Source organism: Simochromis diagramma, unplaced genomic scaffold (genome assembly GCF_900408965.1).
Source record: "Simochromis diagramma unplaced genomic scaffold, fSimDia1.1 OVJJ01000091.1, whole genome shotgun sequence".
NCBI classification, from domain to species: domain Eukaryota; kingdom Metazoa; phylum Chordata; class Actinopteri; order Cichliformes; family Cichlidae; genus Simochromis; species Simochromis diagramma.
In genome coordinates this window covers 1,270,721-1,293,948 of record NW_024386901.1, presented here as the reverse complement: position 1 = coordinate 1,293,948, position 23,228 = coordinate 1,270,721, and the positions used below count along the sequence as shown (strand labels likewise).

Sequence of the window (23,228 nt, the reverse complement as noted above, 5' to 3'; positions counted from 1 at the left end):
CAAAGTCTTGAGGGAGAATTGTTGGCATGACAAGCTCTTGTACGTCACTTCTCTGTGCCCATCATAGTTCTCACCTAAAAACCTGAAGGCTTTACTGGTCATTTTTTAGGCATTAAAAATTTTCTTCAATCTTGAATCCTGAGCATTTCCCAAACCACACTGATGGGATTTTTTATGATTTTTTTATCATCAACTTAGGTTTCTTTAAATATACTTTGAAATGAATTTGTAAATACTCAGAGATTGTTCAAGACAGCCTAATCTTCACAGTAAATCATTTGCTTCTATTATATACATTCTACATTTTACTTATCTAATGCAGTGCAGGATGAAAAATGTTCATCTTGTCTTACCTTGGACATCTCCTGTTCCAGCTGAAGCCTGCGGTTGAGTTTCTGGTGGTAGGTCTTCATCACATTCTCTATGTGCTGCTCCATGTAGAACTTGAAGGCAAAAGGTGAGTAGCTTTTGATACGTGACTCCCTCTTTTCCTCATCTTGTCCATTTTTCCTCACGGGAACAGGGGATGTCTGGATCTGCTTCTTGTCTTTCACTGTTTTTTCTCCCTTCCCCATCTTTGTCTTCTCTTTCACTGGCTGGCTCTCCTCAGCCTTTCCACTCCCTCCGCTGCCACTGTGAGTACTTCTTGCAGCAGGGTTGTTGAGGTCCTGAGCTCCACACACACCTGCAGCTCCTTCCAGGGCCCCTGTCTCACCCGCCGTCCCAGACATTAGGAGGTTTTTGGGGTAGGGTGGTGGTGGACAGCGTGGCTCCTGAGCAGGCTCGAGCGGGTATGTTTCTTCTGGCATGTAGGGCAGAGGCTCTGATGCATCCTGGGCCTGAGCAGTCATCCAGCCAGGGTGACATGGTCCCACAGCTGTCTTAGGTTCTGGCCTCATTACACGGATACTCTTGACAGGCTGTTGGATGGGTGGGGATGTTACAGCTGTGATGGTATTAGGAGGGCCCAAAGAAGGCTCCTGTTTCCCATTAGCAGGTGGTGCAGCCATCCCAGGCCGGACAGCATTTGGGCCTGCAGAGCGACTGTTAAAGGAGTTAGTTCTGCTGGGGACACGCACTTCACCTCTGAATGGGCCCTGGGGCTGTGGCTGTCTGGACTGAGGGGCCCCTTCAGGACCTGGCGGCCCTGCCCAGGGGTGCTCATAGAGGTCCAAGTTGAGGCTGGCCCTAGAAGGTGTCATCAAGCCCTGGGGCAGATCTGAGAAGTCAGGGACCATGGCCACAGCACCTGGGGAACGGGACATCATGTGGACTTGGTGTGAGGTGGGGCTGGCCTGTCGAGGGTGAGAGTGAGGGGCGAGGTACAGGTTAGCAGGATATCCTCCACCTCCTCCCGCTGGCCCATTCTGACCCATGCCTCCTTTCCCTTGCATATTGACATAATTATCTGTGGGTGACATGGGGGGCGGTGGCATCTTGTTTTGGAAGGAAGGGGTCCTCTTGACTCCATAGCCTGCAGACTCCATCATGTGTGTCCTGGCATGGCTGTAGTCATAGTGTGGGCCTGGGACAGGGCCACCTGGTGGTTGTGGCTGGAGCTGTAAAGGCTGGCCAGGGACATTGTAGCTCATCATAGGCCCATGCTGCTCCATACTGCCAGGGTAGCCCTTCTGCTGTGCCCCTGGGGGGTACATAGTGTTGCCTGGGTTGCTCTGGGTGGCCATAACAGATGGATAGGTACCCATACTGGGAGGCCGACCCAATGGGTTTCCCATTCCAGTGACCTGTGCTGCACCAGATGGGGGCATCATGTAGTTCATAACAGGTGGAGCATTCATATATGGTCTGGGCATCTCACCCTCAGGGCCATAACCTTTTGCCCCGTCATACATAGAATTCCCCAGTTGATGATACGGAGGCATGGCACCTGCTTCACCTGAAGCCTCCAATGCAGGCCGGTGGTCCATTGAATTTGGCATGCCAGCTTTTCCTAGAAGGTGCAGGAGGAACTTTTTGTTATCGTTTAAATATATGTAGTGAAGAGAAACTAAAATCTACTAGCCAAGTCAATTTGCTCACATGAGGCTGTATTCATACCTGGGGAAGTTTGCTTGATGACACGAACGATGAGCTCATTCCGAGGGTCGAGGTAACTCATCTTGCTGATGTACTCTAAAGCTGCTTCAATGTTCCTGCTGCCCGTCTGCTTCAGCGCCCGTATCGCCATCTCCTGTGAAGAATGTAGACATGCAAACATTAAAAACGCGCGCGCGCGCACACACACACACACACACACACACACACACACACACACACACACACACACACACACACACACACACACACACACACACACACACACACACACACACACACACACACACACACACACACACAACAGTCCTAGTAGGTGCTCAAGCACCTGCATCCTCTCCACTTAGGGTCACATACCAGTGATTTCCTCTGCCAGACAACATGCAAAAACAGTAGGGGGCTGAAAGTCACTCACAAATTAGTTACTGGTTTTTGTATTTTGCAGTGAGACAGATTTAAAGCAAACACAGTTTCTCACACACACACAAACTGAATTTTTAGAAATGAAAAGACTGATAGTGAATATACACTTTGCCATATTCAAAGAAAACTCTTTCAACTTGGACATTTATCCTTCTGCTGCATGATCATTTGTATTTGGGGAAATTTTTTTATGTGTATGATTCATAGTCGCAGTGCAGCAGGGTGTGGTCCTGTGTTCAGAGGCACTAACAGAGCAGCTTCACTGGGAATGACCAGTAAGAATTTCTTCTAATACAGTTTATGTATGCCTCAGTTTCATTTCAAACCAGCTGAATAACCCTTACATCTCTTACCGCTATTTTAAACCACAATGTCATATTTTACATCTTAGAGTTCGTTTGGTCTTCCTACCCAGGTTTGGTTTATTTCTGTTGGTTTAAAAATTACATTTGAATAAGACTGGCTGTTATGACATATGTCACCTTTTTCATTTAAAACCTTTTTTTCCTGGCTTTTCTCCCTTCCTCACAGGTGGGGCGCGCAGAGTTAATCCCAGGCCTGGAGACGTGTGCTCAGACAGGTGGGTCACTATAAAAACCAACGGTATGTAGGTCACCAATGTGAAAAATGCTGGTTAACCACTTTGGCATTTTCTATTCATCAGTTGCCGTGTAATTTACAATTGAGACACTGCAGGAAAAATGCGGAGGAGGGAACAAGCAGAGAATTCTGCTCCAGTCTATGGCAACAATGCCAATCATTCTCTTGGTTCTTCTATCACATTCAAGCGGGACTTCTTAAATGGTTCTCTGCTCGGACTTTGATTTAGAGGGTAGAAACCCACAATGATTGAATTAAAGATTCCAAACTGCATCACCTCTCAATATCTGCATCACATCTAAGCTGGAACAGAGTGTTTCCTTAAATAACATTACTCAAAATCCAGGCCCCAGTGTAGAAACGTAATGCAGTAAAATCAAACAGACCTGTGGTCACTGACCCTGTGCACAAACTATTTAATAAATGAAAGAAAACTATACACATGAATGGCTGACAATTTGCTTTAATGCATAAAGGCAGTTAGAGAATGACCTGAACTTTCTCAATTTATGGCCTATGGGGATCCTATGATACTGGAAAAAATCCCAGTGCGAGACTTTAAAGATGAAAAGGGAAACACGAGGACCAACTAACCAGAATATCAGTGATATCGCAGCTCATCCACTTCACATTTCACAGGTTACTGCCCATAAAACAACACATACGAGCTTGACCTTGAGCAAAGTTTCATTTCAGACCCATGATCATTGTGTGTAGGTGTGATTGAATTCTGACCAATCCTGTAGGAGGAGTGGCAATTTTTGTGAGTGCTCACTGGTCCCTTGGCCAGACAATCTAAAAATCAGTTGCAGCAGTAGCTGGAGTACAGAACAAGCCAGAGATTCACTAAGGGTGTCTGCCTTGGTCAATATGCCAACTGCATTTCGTTACCTTGTACTTGTGACTAGGGCTGCCACAAACGATTATTTTGATAGTCGACTAGTCACCGATTATTTATGCGATTAGTCGACTAATCAGATCATCATCCACTGGACGTAAAACTACAGCTTATTGCACCAGCAGCATCTGCTCTTATATAACTATCATTAGCTTACAGCTTTAAGCTTTTAAGGTGCTAACTAAAAATAAAGACAAGATGATAGTTTATTCAATTTTAATGAAATTTGCAGATTGTTTCGGTAAAGTTTAATAAACTCCTTGCTATCTAAAATATAAACAGGACACCGGAGTATATTCTCCAGCATCTCACACTTCTGATAATCAGCTGTCTGCTTTACGTTTATTCAGCTGTGTAAAAACTCTAACTTTAATCTCAGCCAAACCGATTTACTCAGGAACAAATAAAATACTAAAAAAAAAAAAAAAAAAGCCAAACAACAACATTTTTAATTTATCTAAGTGACTCATATATATTTAACCTGAGTCGCGAAAGACGGCGGTGGGTTTGAAAACAATTTGCTGGGAGTCCGGTTTCTCACGGCGCTAGTGACCTAGCCCCCGGCTAGCTATCGAGCTAGTGGGTAACAGACATCTCCGAAAACGTCGGAGCGCTTTTGAAAATATGTGGTGTCCTGATAAACTGAACCGATATTTGAGGTTTACACAGTTACATTCTCGCCTGAAAATATGTTAAACGTTTATTTTGTGACCCAGAAAGAATAATAAGAGTAATATTAAAACTAACTAGCTACCGCCATTGTTGGAAACTAAGCTGGGCCGCGCTATGAATTCTGGGACACAGCTGCTTCTTCTTCTTCGGGGTTTAACGGCAGCTGGCATCCTTGTACATGCAGTGCTGCCATCTTCTGTTTCAGTCCGTTATTACACTCTTAAATCCTGCTACTTCTGCGTCTTTTGCGATCTTACAAAGCTTCAAACGACACGTCGACTATTAAATCAGTCGTCGACGATTTTGATAGTCGACGTAATCGTGACTAGTCGACAAATCGTGGCAGCCCTACTTGTGACATGTGCAATGACAATAAAGTTGAATTCTATCCTATTCTTTTCTATTCTATTTTAAAGTGATGTCACAGACAGTGTTTGCACACCTAAGTCTTTACAAGACATGGGCACGTGTTTCAGACTTAGCACTGGGCTTATCATCGAATATCAGAGTTTCTGTGACATTGACGCTGCATGATATTAACTTTTAAGGATGGCGTTTAAGAGAGGAAAAAAAACTGCCTAAAGAACACGAGAAAAAAATAATGATGAAAACTGGGAGTGGCCCTGACACTTTTTTACATCTGTAAATGGCACTGTGAATACCTGAGGATGTACAAGAACACTGACCAGTAGCCTGGCAAAAGATCCAACATGACAATGAGCCTAAGGACACTCGCAGCACCTCGCAAGATGGAAAAAAGATTAACTGAACTGACCTAAACCCAATGTTCAATGATTATAATAGCTCTGGAGTATTATAAACAGATAGGTGAAGCAAGATAACTCTCCAGCAAAGACAAAAAAACCAATTATCTCAAGAAGTGGTAGAATGTTTCTCCATAATTATCTATGCCAAGGAGGATGGACATAAAGAAAAGATGTGAAAGTAGTGGGGAAAAAATTAGTGCCTTTCTTTGCTTAGGTTTCTAATGTAAGTCTTGCATTTCTGAACAGTCATGATTTCATTTGTCATGCAGAAAAAATGACCTAAAATTCCAGTAAAGCAATTACTCGAAAAGCTGATACAATCTAGAGTGATTAAATGTGCACACATGCAAGCACCCAACCCACTTGTTAAACACGATATCTGTTACTGATACACTGCTTTTTCAGTCAGAGGTTGCCCATTATACAGTTATTATCTTGTTTGTTTAATCGGCTTCAGTTAACCCCCAGCAGGGCTTGAATAGTATCATCCCAATGTCGCTCACGCTACGCCCGGTTTGGAAACGCAAATCCTCTGCACCTCAATACGTAATTTTAAAGAAACCAATGATACCACAAGATCATCATCAGTAGCAGCATTTCAACAAGCAAATCCCTACATTTATAACGTCTCAGTTGTGTACTTGCTGATTGCAGGGTAACATCAGGGTTTTTTAAAATCCCTCCTGATGACAGCTTTCAACGTAAAAGATGATGATGATTTATCGTCGTGAACTTAACATGGCCTTCATAACCGTAAATATGCAAACAAGTGGGACAAAAATCTGAGAAAATCTGAGAAAACAAAAATTTCTCCTTCCTTCTCCGAGAGAGCAATCCACACCTAGATGACTAAAGTCCCCTCAAATGACATATGATCTCAGTGCAAAGACATGTGAAGTCAGACGTCTCAGAGCAGAGCAGGCGCCCCCACTGACAACATGAAGGAATAGCAAGTGCGTCCTCTCCCCTTTACACCTGATGATAAAGGCTAATGAAATACTTCCTTTGGTTGAAATGACACAATGCTGAACGACTCAACTAAAAGACTGTGCCATAGATGTAAAGTTGGTTTTTGAATATATTTTAACTATGATGTTGTGACAATTTGTCATTTAAGCCTTTAGCCAATCACGAGTCGTATTTAAATAACTCTGCTGTCATTTTAACATATGCTTAATCCGACCACCCTCAATTTTCTTTGTTATTAATAATTTGTTTTAAATATTGTTCGAAATGTACATCTCATCTAAAGTCCTTTGAATGCTGTCCTTGTTTGAAACATGCTATATAATCTATCTATATGTAACACTCAGACTCAGACTTGTCATGGTTGTCACTGACACTAAACACATTAAGGGAACACTGGAGGCATTTTCTCAGAACATAAAACAAAGGAAAAGCGTGTAATCGAACATCAGAAGCAACAAAATACGGCTTTGTCTGAATGGAAGGAAGGAAATGAGCAGATGAGAAAAGTTTTATCCCCGAGGAGCCATTTTGTGACCCTACTTTCTGCGGTTTCTCAGAAAGACTGGCTGCCTTTATTTGTCAGGAGTAACCTAAATCAAACATACTAAATGGCTTAAAAATGGGACCATGCAGTAACTGTGGGCACGGATGTCTTTGAAAGCCAGGAAATGCCAAGGCGACACACTTTCTATGCCCACGGTATTGTGTGTTTGTGTACGGCATTCATCTCTGTATATGTGTGTATAAATAACACTACTGGATGCAACGTGCACAAACCTCCTTTTCTGTGTCTCCTCCCTTTGCATGCACATAACTTTATGTGCCTTAGCTTAAAACTGACCACACACACACCAATGTTTATACTTTGTTTCCTGTGTATGTGTGTGTGTTACATTCCTGCATAGCCAGCAGAGAGCGTTGGCTGCCAGAGCCGCCCAGTAATGTCACTTTTTACCCTTCTCCCTTCAGTCTTTCTACCTTGCGCACTTTTCTCATGTAGGACTTTTTCTTTAAACATTCTCTTTTTCTCTCCAGGAAGGAGATAAAGTTAGTATTTCTCTTAGTTATAGGCACAGAAATGGACACAATTATGGAGTGACAAGTGGAAAAGAGATATAGAAATCAAAATGTTGAGTGTTTGCCTCTTTCCTTGAGTGGGTGCGAATGCATTATCATCAGTTACAGAACATGCAGAACATGTTCCCTTTCTTACAACCAGGGAAGGTGTGGGGTTTCCAACATTTTAGAAAACCTTAGACAAGTTCAGTGGTAGTAAAGTTTGGGATATTCTCAAATCAACCTAGAAGAAATGACCCAGTGCCTTTAAGGCGTTTTAAACAGCTGCACTTAAATACGGTGAACAGTCAGATGACATGGAGATGGCAGCTGCTCTTCAAAGGTCTCCAATGCATTCAGCTTATTTCTACACAGGACCGTGCACATGATAAAACATGGATGAAGCTTCTGGATTGGAAAAGTAAGGCTAAAGCGTAAGTGCCTTAAACCTGCTTTCAATTTCTTTCTTTCTTTTTTTTTTTATAAAGTGCCAAATCACAACAACAGTATCCTGGGTGCTTTATATTGTAGGATAAAGATCTAACAGTAATACAGACAACACCCCTACAATCAGAGCACCTCCTATGAACAAGCACTTAGCGACAGTAAGAAGGAAAAACTCCCTTTTAACAGGAAGAAACCTCCAACAGAGCCAGGCTCAGGGAGGGTCAGCTATCTGTCGTGACCAGTTGGGGGTGAGGGGAGGGAGACAGGACAAAAGACATGCTGGGGAAGAGAGCTATTTAATATGAAGGCCACCAGATGGTGATAGCTGCGGCTGTAAAAACATTTCCAGCCTATATAGAAGTGTTTGGGAAAACAGTGTTTGACTTCTGTAAATATCTTCCTGCTGAGTTTTTACTCACTCATTTGGGGTCAAATTGAATAAAAAATAAATTTTTTGTAAATCTTGGCCATGAAAAGTTTAAAAATCTTGATAATATTTATTGTGCGGTTAGCGCTGTTTCCTCACAGCAAGAAAGAGTTCGACTCCACCATCTGGGCGGGGCCTTTCTGAGTGGAGTTTGCAAGTTCTCTCCATGTTTGCGTGGGTTCTCTCCGGGTACGGCATCCTCCCACAAAGAGATGCACTAAGTGGGGTGAGGTTAATGGGTGACTCTAAATTGCTCTTAGGTGTGAATGGTCGTCTGTGTCTCTATGTTTGTCCTGTATAAGATTTGAGACCCGTCCAGGTTGTACTCCGCCTCTCACCTCCAGCCTCCAGCCCTGCCACAACCCTGATAAGGACAACCGGATGGATGAACAGATGAAGGAAAAGAATAACATTCAGAATGATAAGTGGTGAAACCCATTAAAGGTGTTTCCTTATCCACAGTCATCTCCATTTCTTCAAAAAAAATGTAGCTTCTAAATCATGTAAAACTGTTTTTTAATAAGCCAAAATATTGAATACAACAATAATTGAAACTTAAACAGCTGTGAGACAGAGAAAGTGGGATATGCTGAACCCTCAATACAGCAGTACTCTGCTTTTTTGGATATTCCTCTGTTTAACAATGCTCTATGTTTGTGTATGTGTGAGTGTGTGCGTTAAGCAGAGGCGGGCCTGGTGACCCTGGCTGTCATGGCGACAGATGTTCGTTGCTCACATTCCTCAGCTCAGGAAGCAAGAATTCAAGCTATTTGCAATCTGGATGGGCTCTCTCCCATCTCGCTCCTTTTCTCTCTCAGTTGAAAATATCCAGGCCACATTTGCACCCCTGTCATAATGGTTGCAGGCCGCAGGCCGCCGAGTTATCCAAACGCATAATCACCAGCCTACAAACTAGACGGAGACACACAACCTGCTGTGACACATTGACAGAACAAGCACAAACAAACACTGTTTTTCCCTGCACTATGGTGATTTGGGAATTTTAATTATCATTTTAACCCATTTCTGAGACACACTGCAGTGCAAGACCCTTCAAATCTAAGCCACATGGGAGATATTTTGGAGTGCAGTGCAGATGGGACATGGGGAGAGAGGCGTCCATGCCTCATTTTTGCATTGAGGGCTGTAAAAGAAAATAATTCTGTCCTGTTCCATCATGCAAAAAACTGCTTAGCAGACACAACAAATGCACCACAACATTTAAGCCGAGAGACGCCTTTCTTACAGTCATTATTACAGTGCTAGCTGAGGAGAGCCTTTTTTTGTCTACCCTAACATCACAAACACAAGCCACACTGCATCCAAGTCACGTCTTGCGTTTCCGCAGGTCCTTCCTCCCTGCAGCTGTCAGACTGTACAATCAAAACTGCTCCCAACAATCATAGATGTTTACACCTGCGCTGTAACTGCAATAATTTAATCAACCGATTCGCACTACAACCTGGTTTGCCTCTTATCTGTAGTTATTTTTATTTAATTTAATAACTGTACAGTACTCTGTTTATAGTAACCATATGTAAATATGTAAGAAAAATTGTGTATTTTCTGTTCTGTGTCCTGTGTACTGTTTGTTGTATATGTGTCTTTCTGGCTGCTGTTACAACCAAATTTCCCCTTGTGGGACAATTAAAGGATTATTCTATTCTATTCTATCCTATTCTATTGCTGGCCTCATCACAACATAAACACTATCATGTATGTTTTCTCAGACGTTAATATGCTTAGCCAGTTCCCAGACACAGGAAAAGGCCTGTGAGGATGGCCTAGAAGTTTAGAGGAGAAAAACAAAAATCGAAGAATGTAGCCCCCCGCCCCGCCCCCTTATTTCCTTTCATTCCATTTCATCTCAATGCCTTGCATTCCTCCCCCACCCTCGATCCCCCTCCAAAACATTTCCGCCTATTAAAAAAAAATATTATTATGTAACGAGCCACATAGCTATGTAATTTGTCGCTGGAAAAGACATGAGAGATGAACAGAAGGAGAAGAAAGACAACACTAGTTGATAAGAGCTGACCTGAAAAAAATATGGAAAAAGAAAATAGGAGTAGAGGGGAGGAGCTTAGCAGCTCAATTCAAAATAGAGCAGTACTTATGGCTTATTAATGATGCAAACAAACAAAGCAGTAGTATGTGTGCACAAGCAATGAGACACTGCAGTTTATACTTAATATGTGGTTAAAGGTTTTTCACAGCAGAAAAAGCATACATGTAAAGACACTTAATGTTACTGAGGCATCATTAATGGCTTCTACTTTTCCTAACACAATGTACTAAAATTTCTGATGTGAAAAAGTGCTGCAAACATTCACCCACACAACATGTGAATGTGGGCAGTCAGTCAGGCAACAACTCTGCTAATGTCTGCTTCAACTCAGGATTAGGTGGTGCAAAACAGCTGCTCAATCGGAATCTGTCGCTGCTTAATATTCGAGGGTGGTTATGAGTGTCAGGGGACACAAACCAAATGTGAAGAAGCAACAGTCTTCCAAGTGTGCAAATTCATTCAAAGATACTTTACAATCCCTTTGTAAGGATGGAATATGGTGAATTTTAACAACTGGTGGTACAATATTTAATAATATTTAATATTCACCAGACGAAATCCTTTAAACAGATTGTTTTTAGATATGACATTCAAATTCTCTAATCCATATTGAATGTCATGCACGTGTCCTCACACTGTGGGTTTTTTTTAGTAGCACGTGTTCTCAGTGTGACAGCCGAAACTATGCTCCAAGCTCAAATTACCTGTCTTTAAAGGTATATCATTACTGATTTTACTTCAACTTGATTTTACTTTGACTTGTTTCTGTACATTTCTGCGAGTCTCTCTGTTTTTTGTATTCACAGTGTCTGACAGACAGACCAGAGACAGAGGAAGAGTAGGAGAGGAGAGGCGACATGCTGGGTGGTGACTTGGCTGCAGCAGAAGGAACTGTTCCACCCTGCTGCCATTGAATGTTCACTTCCTGTTTGTATTGACTGGGCCCACAGTGCAAAATGGTGGTAGCAATGGTCATCTAGGCAGGACTGCAGTAGCCCGTCAGTGTTTTTTGTGATAGCGTCCAAAATAACTTTTCTATATATGTGCATGTTCAGACCCACCACCACCACTACCACAAAAAAACCCCAAAGACAATTTAGGCTTTTTTTGTTGGTGACAGCATGTGACATTGATGGTTTAGATACCCAGCTAATAGCTAGCTCATATTTTAAGCCCATTGAAATTGTTTGTTTTAGCAGAACAAGGAATCCTGTATACTTCAGTGTTTTCAATGTAAGCAAAAGATAAGTCACTCTAAAAGACTTTCAGATTTTGAGTATTCTGAAGTACCAAGGTTAATTATAGTTCCACAGGCTTCCACGCTAAGACCAATTCTATTTATATAATACATGCTCACTTTAGGCACTATTATTCAAACCCACAGCATCCATTTTTGTTGCTATGCAGATGATACCCAGCTTTATCTATCCATGGAGCTAGATGACACACACCAATCAGTTAAACCGCAGGAATTTCTTAAAGATATAAAGACCTGCTTGCTTCTAGATTCAGGGAAAACTGACGTTATTGTAACCTGATGGTGCTATTTTGGCCTCCAGGAACACTGTGAGGGATTTTGGAGTCGTTTTTTGACCCAGATATGTACTTCATCGTGTATATTAAACAAACATGAAAAACTCTTTCTTGCATTTGCACAATATCTCACAATTAAAAAGATCCTGTCTCTGTGTGATGCTGAAAAACTAGTTTATGCATTTATTACTTCTAGGCTTAATTATTATAATACATGATTATCTGACTGTCATAAGAAGTCTCTGAAAAGCCTTCAGTTGATCCAAAATACTGCAGCTGGAGTCCTGACAGGGACTAGAAAGAGAGTTTAGATTTCTCCCATATTAACATCACTTCACTGCCTCCCTGTTAAATCAACAATTTAATTTAAAATGTGTCACCTCAAATCACCTTGAAGAGACTGTTAATGTGATTTGGTGCTGTGTAATTAAAAGTGAACTTATGTAACAACATCCAGGTAAAGGTTTTGAGTTCAACTTGACTTACAGAGTCTGCTTGAGAAAATCTAAAATGTACCTCAAAACATCAGCAACTAAATAATCTAGTCAAGCCTGAAAGGGATTCATTCCTTAATGCCTAAATATTTGTGCTTTACCCCCATTAACGTGCTCCTGATGTTGTGGTAATCCCTTTGGTCCTTTTGAATTAGCCATTGCCACATGCCAGCCAACACACTTCTAAGCATCCAAGAAAGGCAGCAGTTTAGGCTAACTATTACCTGCTTTAATAGGTAGCCAATAATTTCAAAGTATTGTTTGCAAGATGTAGTTAAAGCAAATAAATCTGAGCTGATGGAATCTTGGATGATTTTTAATAACTTAGTGAAAATTAAAGGGGGTTAATATCTGTTTTGTTGGAACTCCTATCAAACCACGACAGTAGTTCCAACAAAAGAGAGTGGTAGTAGTGGTCTGAATGACTCGGGTAATCTTTAATGGGAGACTACTTGAATATATCATATTTTTCTTCTAAAATCTAGTTGAGGAGCCTATAACAGCATCTCAACTCAAAGTTCTGCTTGAATAAATGTTCTCAGTACGAGTGCCATATCACCTTAATGAACATTTCCCTCTTGTAGTTTAGAACATACTCGCCAATGAAAATATGTGAGGCATTCCTGCCATCCTGTTGGGCATCCAACCAAGGAACCTAAAACCTGAAGTTTCTGTAAACATCATGGACTCAGTTGTGGAGTGAGATTTTCTCTACAGACCACTGTAGCCTTGTGGGGTATTAGTTATTTTAGTAGTTCCTGAGAAAGAACTACTAAATTTAGGTTTAAGATACAAACACACACCCAATGTCACACTTTCATGACATCAACAACTGCCATGTGAATTATGTAAGGAATTAGCAGCAACCTCAAACAACCCAAAAGATAAGGTGCATCAGTTTAAATGTGCTGAGAGGCCTGCAGTTCAGAACTCAGTGCATTAGGAGGTGGACACCTTTAGGATATGTTCTAGTCAGGACCCAAGATATACACATTTTATAATCTTAAGTATTTTTTTTGTCAAGGAACGAAAATAATAAAGGAAACTCTTATAATAACATTTTTTCAGACCTTTGAGGTCCATATTGTATGATCAAGCTCAATAGTTTTCAGCTGGAGTCCAGGTGTCTGTCTTCTGTCCTCAGCCAAAACATGGAATCTGATGTGTTACTAAAAACTAAGATGTCACATGAATATTTCAAGACAAATAAACAAACTTGATGGATTTGGTTTCTCAAAACTAGAAACAAAACAGGCAACAAAAAATGTAGCGGCTAATAAGTTAGGTAAGAAGGATTAGCCAAATGTGCAGCCTTACACCATAACAATTATCACAGTATAGTTACAAAACTGACATTAGCGGACCAGTGAAACAGGTAAGAGACGAACAGACAAATGAATTGCTGTGCCCAGTTTAACTCTAATGTATCACACATCGAAACAAAATACAGAGCAAAGGTCCCGCTATCAGCGAATACCTGACATACAGGGGATGTTTGGCTGTGATAAGCTGAAATCGATTTGGCTGCATGGGGCATTCTCCCAACTCTTTTCCCTTCACATGTTGTGTATGGGCTTGAGTGGCGCATTCTTCACATACCGTGCTCAATCACAGGGCTCATCCTCAAACTCTTTAACCACACATGTAGCAAATCTGGACTCACTGTATTTTGTGATGATGCGCTGTGATGTAATCATCTGGCTTAATCCCCCCAAAGCTCATCTCTCTCTTTCCAAAGAAATCTTTAAAATGTAAAATAAAAATATGTCTAAAAAATAAGAAGCTTTACTGAGTGACTTGGGTGAAAAAGCTTGAACTGGACTCCTCACTTCCCATGGAAACACTCTCTCCTCACCCTGACCAGACTTCTGATGGAGTACTTGCATTTCTTAAGTGGGACAGAGCCCGTTTAGGAAATCCACCTGGTGTTTTAACAATCAGCCCAGTGTTACATAACCGAGGCACTATACACTTAGCTAAGCAGACTGTGCATTGTATTTTATCTAAGAGCACAAAGCATCCCTGAAAGCTTCCTCTAGAAATTCCTGACTGACAGAAAAAAGTGGGTTTGAACATCTAAGTCAAGTGGGAATGGTGGGAACCGACACTGATGACACCAATGACTAACATATTCAAAACTGTTTAAGGGAGTCTCGTGATTGTTTCACAAATTTAGCACATTTATTCAACCAATACGTCTGGTCTTGAGAAGATCATAGATTCAGGTAAAACTGAAGTTATTTCGCTAAGACTGAAGTTTTTTTTTTTTTGTTTGTTTGTTTTTTGGGGGGGTGATAAAAAAAGAAATCCAGCTGAATTCTAGTAACTTAATGTCACCTTAAAGCAGACTGATTTACAACACTGCGTGCAATGCATTAACATACTACTGATACTAAACAGTTTGTTAAGGTAAGACAATTGCACGACAGAATCACCCATCTGCTCCCATAGCAAGATCATATACTGCCGCTGGAAACACTCCCTATCTCTAAAACTCACCTTGTCACAACCAGCGTTCACCAACTCCTGCAGCATCTGCCGGTTCACCTCCCCGGCGCCTGCTGGGTGTCCTGATCCGGAGGTTGAGCCGGATTCAAAGGGCTTGAGGGACTTGCGGATTTCCCGCAGCGCATTCTGGTAGTTGTTGAACTTCTGCGGGGGTCTGAGCTGCTGCTGTCGGCTGGTTGTGTCTTTCCCGCTCTTGGAGTCTGCCCCTTTGCCTCCCTCATTCCTGGAGCTACTGCCATGTAAAGCCTGGCTCACCAGCTTGGCCGGCTGCTTCAGGCCCTCCTTGATCTCTTGAAGCCTTTGCCGTGTGTTTCCCACATACGGGGCTGCGGGGAAAGTCTTGGGCCTCATGGCCACAGTGCCCAGGGCAGGCACCTACTCTAAAAAGGGAAACACGCACACAGAAGCACACACAAGAACACACTCACACACACACACACAAACTGGCACTCACTGCCCTACAACCCTACGAAAGATTCCCTTTAAGCTTGCTGACCTAAATAGATAAAAAGCCTCCAAGAGCACAGATTGGAGGCACAGGTTTTATGATCCCTACTCTATGTCCCTAATTTTTTTCTATCTCGCTTTCTGCTTTTGATTCCTGCTCCCGCTGCGGTGGATGAAGGTGAGGCAGGAATACTATAGGCATTACATGGTGTGATTTTCAAGGCTCAGGTTCCAGCTTATTCCAGGAAATGCAGCTGGTCACAAGGGCATCGTGGAGCCAAACGATGATGATGCCAATCTGCGCCTGTGGGTGAAGAAATGAAGTTAGAGCATGAAGACTGGGCTTCCATATCCCATTCAATTTTATCTAGATTTTCTAAAACTCAAAGCACATACAGTAAAAAACTGTTAACAACTTTAGAAATGTGAGATCACAAGATACCACACAAAAGTAAGCTGTTCTGCACCAATATAAAGTGAAGTAATCCTTGTGGAGCCAGTTAGACCTTTTGGAGGTCAAATTGACTATCAGCACTGCATATGTACTCTCACATACTTTTATGCATAATCCAGGAATGCTAGAGGTTAAAAAACACCACCTGCCCCCCACCCCATCAATGCATAGCTATGATTGAACAATTCAGCTCCTGTCAACGCCGATACTTGGTCATCGGTAAACACCCATCTGAGAACATGGGGTCAACACAAATGTCCGACCCTCCCTGCATCAGCGCCTCTGCCTTTTATGCTCCTCTGTGATCTTACATATGACACTGCCTGACAATCTTATCTAGAAGACCATGCTCCGCAAGAAGGTTACTCCGCCAGTGCAGATGGGCTTTCTGTCCAGAGCCTCAACTTTACAAGCTTCTCATCTCATCTAGGGCTGTGCGATATGACCAAAATCTCATATCCCGATATAAGAATTCTATCGTCCGATAACGATATAAATCACAAAAATGTAACATTTTCTGTAAATTATGTGAATCTCGGGCAGCTCGACTTGCGTGAAGTGTTTCCAGCTGCGCGTCATGTACCTGGAGTCGAGTGTTTTATCCGATGCATGAAACGATACATTTTTAGACATAAGTTGTAACGGCCGCCGTTTTCTTTGTGAGTATTTATCACACGGCGTGCTGCGGGGAAAAGCCTGTTCTAACGTTGAGTCTAAGGTTTATTTTTTAGCACCTGGCGGCTTTTTTAATTCTCATCCGTAAATAATCTGCTATTTCACGTGATTCAGTTTATTTTGAAAAGTCTCAACAGGATCTTGAGCTTTATTGTGAAAGGTTTATGTGGAACATAAACAAGCGGACACGCGATGGTGTTACTGTCGTTTAGAGGTGGGAATCACCATACATCCCACGATACGATATTATCACAATACTTAATGCACGATACGATATTATTGCGATTTTTTTTTTTTAAATATCTGCGATATTCAGATTCTGTACATAAAGGTAAACTTTATCAATATTCATTTTATCTAATATCAAAGTCTCGCACTCAGTCTTTCTCTCATTTCAGTCAGTTTTATTGTTGACAAACTGAACGGTTTGTATTACAGTCTAGTCCAACTTAACTGAATGCAACCATCTGGTACAATTATAGCTATTCTGAACTATGCAATTTAAGAAAACTATGCAGCCCATTCAGCAACTGAAGAATTTGAAAGTAAATTAAAACAAAATATAATTTTACATTAAATAAAAAAGTTTTAAACTTAATTAAAATAAAACATGTCTTAAATTAAAATAAGTAAACTGTCATGTTTATTGCTGCCAAAAAAAAGTTAAACACATTTGGACAGTGAAGGAATGTCAGGATTCTTGCTCAGAAAAAGGAGCTGATCAACATGCTCTGAAGTCAGAGCACAAAAACTTTTTTTGTAACAAAATATCGATTTCTGTTGTCCCTGTATCGATACATTATTAGCAAACAAAATATCACGATACTACACAGTATCGATTTTTCCCCCCACCCCTACTGTCGTTGTTGCTAACGACAACGCGACCGTGGCTCAGGGGGTTGGGAATCGCATCTGTAACCGGAAGGTCGCCGGTTCGATCCCCGGGCTCTCTGTCCTGGTCGTTGTGTCCTTGGGCAAGACACTTTACCCTACTTGCCTACTGGTGTTGGCCAGAGGGGCCGATGGCGCGATATGGCAGCCTCACTTCTGTCAGTCTGCCCCAGGGCAGCTGTGGCTTCAACTGTAGCTTGCCTCCACCAGTGTGTGAATGTGAGAGTGAATGAATAGTGGCATTGTAAAGCGCTTTGGGTGCCTTGAAAAGCGCTATATAAATCCAATCCATTATTATTATTATTATTATTATAAAAACAGGCGCTTGTCCGTCCGTAGTGTGGTTATATTAAATATAAGAGAAAGAGAGAACTTTAAGAAATTAATATAGCCACTACAGTGACCATCAAAACCATGAAAAAATATTGCCGTAAACAGTTTATTTTGCGACACCACGAAACAAACGATAGTGTAAAATGAAATGATAGACGTCTTATATCGTCATCCAATATATATCGTTATATCGAACAGCCCTATTCTCATCTAATCACAAATACTGTACAATAGCACAGTAGACCTGACTTGAATCATATTAAAGAGGTCAAGACCATTTGGCAATACTAGATTTGATTAATATCATACTTATGTCTCACATTAGTCAATTTATGAACCATATCAGCTGAGTTAAGAGCTTATATATCAAATCAAACCGTTAAAAGTTAACGAACTTGAATGTGTTTGCCTCGGTCTTTCTTTTCTGTTGGTTCCACGTGAGTAAATCTCGCCTTACTTGGCATAGCATTACCTCTGCAGAGGAGAGACCCTGAAGCTGACAGGCAGCCGGGTTTCCTGTCTAACTGAGAAGCTCACAGGCTTCAAATAGTTTTAGAGAAGCAATGCCAGGTCTCCAGATACCAATCTCACCAGCACTGAAAAACTGCTAGATACAATCCTCTTCTGGCAGGTTTCGACATGGCTGTGGTTTTCAACTCATGTCTGCAATTCCAACCATTTTGTGAAGCAAACATCTTTCAATTGATTGGGTTCTATTTCAAAAAGTCTTCTTGGCAGGTATTGAATTACACCTGACAATTATCCTGAAAAGGAAAAATTACTTATGGGCAATTTTCCTCTTTGCCTAAATAAAATAGTTATTTTGTTAATGAGAACATTTTCTGTACTTGATCTACACAGACCTGAAGAGAAGCTGCAGACAACCTTCCTGTCTATATGCATAAACAAGGAATGAGTTATGTTCACCACATGCTTACGTATTAACAAATACCTAAGGGCTTTCATTAAATAACGTACAGCATGATGGATTGAGAGGGGAAAAAGCGACTTTCTGCAGCAGTCTGACCAAGACCAGTGATTATTTCTCCTCCCACAGACCAAGGAGATCAGCAGGTCATCGTACTATTACAGTCAACAGACACGGACACAGAGCCGAACGTGTCACTGTTGGTGAGTTATTATGAGCTCGTAACAACATTACATCACGAGAAGACCTGCTGTTTGTGTGCTTTCTAAATGTGAATCATTATGCTAGCCGCACAACTACTTCAAATTCAAATTTAACAAAAAAAAAAAAAAAAAAAAAAAAAGGGCGACAAAATTGCTTTTTATTCTAACGGACAAATCAGAGACGTCACAATTCTACCCTCAAATTTAAGCACAGATTAAATGATGTCAAATGGTAAATGGCCTGTATTTGTATAGCGCTTTTACTAGTCCCTCCTAGGGACCCCAAAGCACTTTACACACCCAGTCATCCACCCATTCACACACACATTCACACACTGGTGGAGGCAGCTACAGTTGTAGCCACAGCTGCCCTCAATATTAAACAATGATACATTTCAAGAGTTTTTCAATATGGTTCCATGTCAATATGGGTTTTATGGTTTTTATCTAGTAAGATGAAAAGTTATCAAAATTAGTTATTACTATTATTATATACATGTGTTTATTTAAAACCAGCCACAGAATGTGAAACAATCCACAATTACCAGGCAGCCACCTATTTTTTTTATTTTGTAGATTCAAGAAGGTTACGTCCTATTTTTACTCATGACTGAGACTGAGTTTGTTCTCAATTAGCAGAGAGCAGATAGCGAAGTATGTGCAGTATTGGATTTTTGGAGTTTTCTGGTTGAGCTGATTTACTACAAGTTTCCCCGGCTGATGTTATCTCAGGATCGCGGTAGTATTCCCAGAGCATTTCATTCCCACCCCCCACCCCCAAATGTTCCAATTTTTATATAACTAACATTTATGTATAAAACTTGAGGGAGTATTTCGATGGCATACATCTTTTTTAACAACCTAAAATGTTTTATTGAATGTCTTAAAGTAGCCAGTTGAGCATCGGGTGGATTCTAATTTTTTCCTCCTCAAACACCATTAACATTTGTCTCTGAGATATCATGACCACAACTTCTTTTTGTACTTACTATAGCTGCCAACAGAGATCTTTTAAAGCAGCAAATGACTTCAATTTAAAGAAAGTGTTTGCAGATACCAAATTAAACATCCAGATGTTTCCATCAGTTTCAAACGTGCCACAGCTTTGATTCACTGATAAAGTAATATAGTCTGAAAACTTTGAAGCGATGGTGATGCATCATACTGAATTCTTACACTATCCCAGAGACTCCTGTGTGTCTGTGTAGAAGTACAAAAGAATACCTTCAAAAGAAAACACACAAAACTACAATTTACAAGTCAAGTTTTGGTCTTAGGCAATGCCAAACAGAATCCACCCAGTGCTGTGATATTCTATATTTAGATAATTAAAAATACATTCTTAACAATATTATCTTAATCTTACATCCCTCAGCGTTACTACCAAGCAGCTGCAGAGGAAAAAGCTTCCAAACATTAAAAGCTCTTGAACTGCATCCCCAATCTCCTCCTCCTCCTGCTCCTCCTCTCTAGCAGTCTCCATCCCTTTGGGCCATTTAAGGAGGACACAGCCCTCACTGTTTGTACAGATCAAACTTTGCATAGACAAAAACATGCTTTTTCTTTTTACACTGCTGGGTGGTGGGGTAACATGGGGCCAAGCTCCATAAATGTTGCCCCATCTCCGAGATCTCTTGCCTCCATTCCTGCGATGCTTCAGGCGTCGTGTCCAAGCAATGAGCATTCCTTTCCACAAGTAAGTACAAGTAAAATACCGCAGCTCAATCACGGGGTAGTACGCTGACCAAAATAACCCAAAACACAAACTACACGGACAGTATCTGTCTATAACTACAAATCTGTAAGAAAAAAAAAAAGACATGACTGCCCAAAACAATGCTCTACACATAACCACCCCCATCACTGAACCTTACTCCTTCTTTGACCTAACCCTAAACCTAAGATGACTTAAACTTCATGCTTTTGGACTTTTTGACTTTTAATGGCACATGTGACACTTGAAACGCATGTTTCAGGTTATGTCTTCGTGGACATGTGTTGTTCATAACAAACTTTAGCACACTATACCACAGCTTTCTTTTTGGTCTCACCAAAAACAAAGCTGCCCACTGTGATGCTAAATTGGGAAAGCATGCATTCTGCAATCTTGGACCCCACAGAATACTGAGCAACGCGAGCAGCTGGCAGGTTAATATTAATAAGATTGCCTCTAACCTGCCTGATGGATCTGAGAGAATGTGGACGGTCATATCTCTGCTGTGTTTGGGAAATTACGAAGCAAGAGGAGGCGGAGGTGGAGGAAAGAACACAACTTCCTAATGGGCAAAGCTGGCCAACAACTAAGCTTTGGGTGGAGTAAGACAGGGGGTAGAGGTGGGTGGGACCGACTCAGTTAACGTTGCAGGACACATCACAAATGTGCAGGCAGGGACAACAGTTGATGGAAACTGGCTGCAGCTGTGAGAGTGCAAGTGTGTGTATATAAGAGGGAAACAATTTGGCTCTTTCTGTGTGTATCTGATGTACTGCAGCTCAACCCCAAAATCAAACCTATATGTTTTCCCTGTAGCCTTTCGAGTCATCTACTCATCTATATTGTTTTTGTGTGCATGTAGCCCACTTTTGTACATTTGTCCCTTTAAAACAATATGGTAGTAGTAATAACATGTGATAATCCCTGCATACTTCTTACAATCCACTGTGTTGACAACATCACCACCAAAGCATCTGTTTGTATCCCAGTGGTTCCTTTTTGACAGATACCTCTGACGTGCATGACACCACACTGCTGCGCCACCCTAGTCTGAGTGAAACTGGTCTGACTGTTTGAAAATGTGACCCCCCTGTTACAGGACACAGACAGGCATGAACATCAAGCGTCCATTTAAAACATGTGACTTTGGTTTGCATCACCCAGGTCTGCTGTCACTGCTGAACTAATCAAAGCGCTGGACTGTCTGGACAGACAGAAGTGTGTCAAGCAGAAAGAAAGAGTGTGCGTGAGTGTGTTTTGTGGATAGTAGTGTGGTACCAGTACACCTGAATGAAACGCACTGTTGCATCAGGGCCAAACTATGCAGGCCCTGAGAGAAGTGAAAATGACAGAATCAAATCAGATGACTCCATTTTCATTTTCAGATACAATATAAAAAAAATATTCTGACCTGTTATGAATTATTTTATTAAGCTCAGTTCTTATTAACTATGAATCTGTTCGCTCACTTTAAACAGTGAAATGAATGCAGGATCTTCTGACTAACAGCATCTACAAAGCATAGCTTCTGTTACTGTTAGTGGTCTTCAGAAGAGGCACAAGTTAGGATGCCCAAATAAGATGCAGTTACTTTAAATGTACACAAATAAACAGACATTTAAACATAGACTAAACCCTTAAATTGAATTCCCACATTTGCACCAAAGCTTTAAAACTAGTGTACAGTGATATTTGTATAGGCATAAAGGTCCGGAGAGCCCTGTTTTAAAGCGCTGGGGCCTTCTCAGCAATATCCCAGGCTTGAGTTGGGGGCTGAGAGCAGCAACACATTCCAATGCAGGGAGAGAGAAAAAATGGAGGCAGTCCTGTAAGCTCCAAAGAGGCTCAAACATACAGAAACTTCAATTTCGTTTTCCATAAGCCTCGCTATATAACACACCCATAACGGAACGTTTTGCTCAGCAACAAGTCGTGGAAATAAGTCACACCACCACCACTCCCCTCCCAAAAAAAGCAACTCTCAACTTACCATGTGATAGAAGTGGCGAGAATAACTCAATATGAAGAGAATAAATTCCGTTAAACGGCAACTTTTTTTTTTTCGTTAAAGAGTCCGGTTCTCGGTTGTTGAACGCGTACACCTAGCTCAGTGGGTAAATATGATGAAATGAGCCTCCATTTTCTCCCCAAACTCCAGGCAGGATCAGAACTTCAGCACAAAGTTGGACACTCACTGCATTGTTAACATTCCTCAGGTCACGTGACGGACCAACGCACGTCAGCGGACCTGAAGATCGTCTATTAGGCAACTGCCGTTCACTCCGTTCACGTTGTTAGCTAGGTGCTATTACCGTTTGCGAACAAATTAAAATTAAAAATGTTTTTGTGTATTCGGCGTCGTACAAATCTTTTTTTGTTGAAGTGCATCAGTAAGTTTTACTTTTGATTTTAATAACGAGTTAAGTATAGAAACAGAACTGTGGGGTTCTAGTTTACGCTGTCAGTGCAATAGCGAGTAGTAACGAGCTGTGGTTTTCACCGCTGCAGTGACTGCAAAAAGCAACGGAGTGAGACGTCTTGATTTCCTTCCTCTGAAATATTCACAGGCGGAGCTTCCTCCAAGCATTTTTCCCTTTGATAAATAAAGTATATCTGCACATTACATTACTCAGTCACCCCTCTCCGGCCTTGGAAATAGTTTTTAC

At 41.4% G+C, this 23,228-nt stretch overlaps 1 protein-coding gene across 1 annotated transcript in view; it reads right to left on the bottom strand.

Moving 5' to 3' along the window:
- The window catches only part of lats2 (large tumor suppressor kinase 2), a 29,895-nt gene extending 7,032 nt beyond the window's left edge, over positions 1-22,863 (bottom strand). Inside the window, exons 1-4 of the mRNA XM_040034657.1 lie at positions 22,553-22,863; positions 14,909-15,668; positions 2,059-2,191; positions 354-1,951 (exon numbers count right to left, since the gene is read on the bottom strand). Coding sequence (XP_039890591.1) covers positions 354-1,951; positions 2,059-2,191; positions 14,909-15,268 — 2,091 coding nt within the window. The 5' untranslated portion in view covers positions 15,269-15,668; positions 22,553-22,863. The remainder of the gene's footprint in view (positions 1-353; positions 1,952-2,058; positions 2,192-14,908; positions 15,669-22,552) is intronic.
- Between the last annotated feature and the right edge of the window lie 365 nt (positions 22,864-23,228).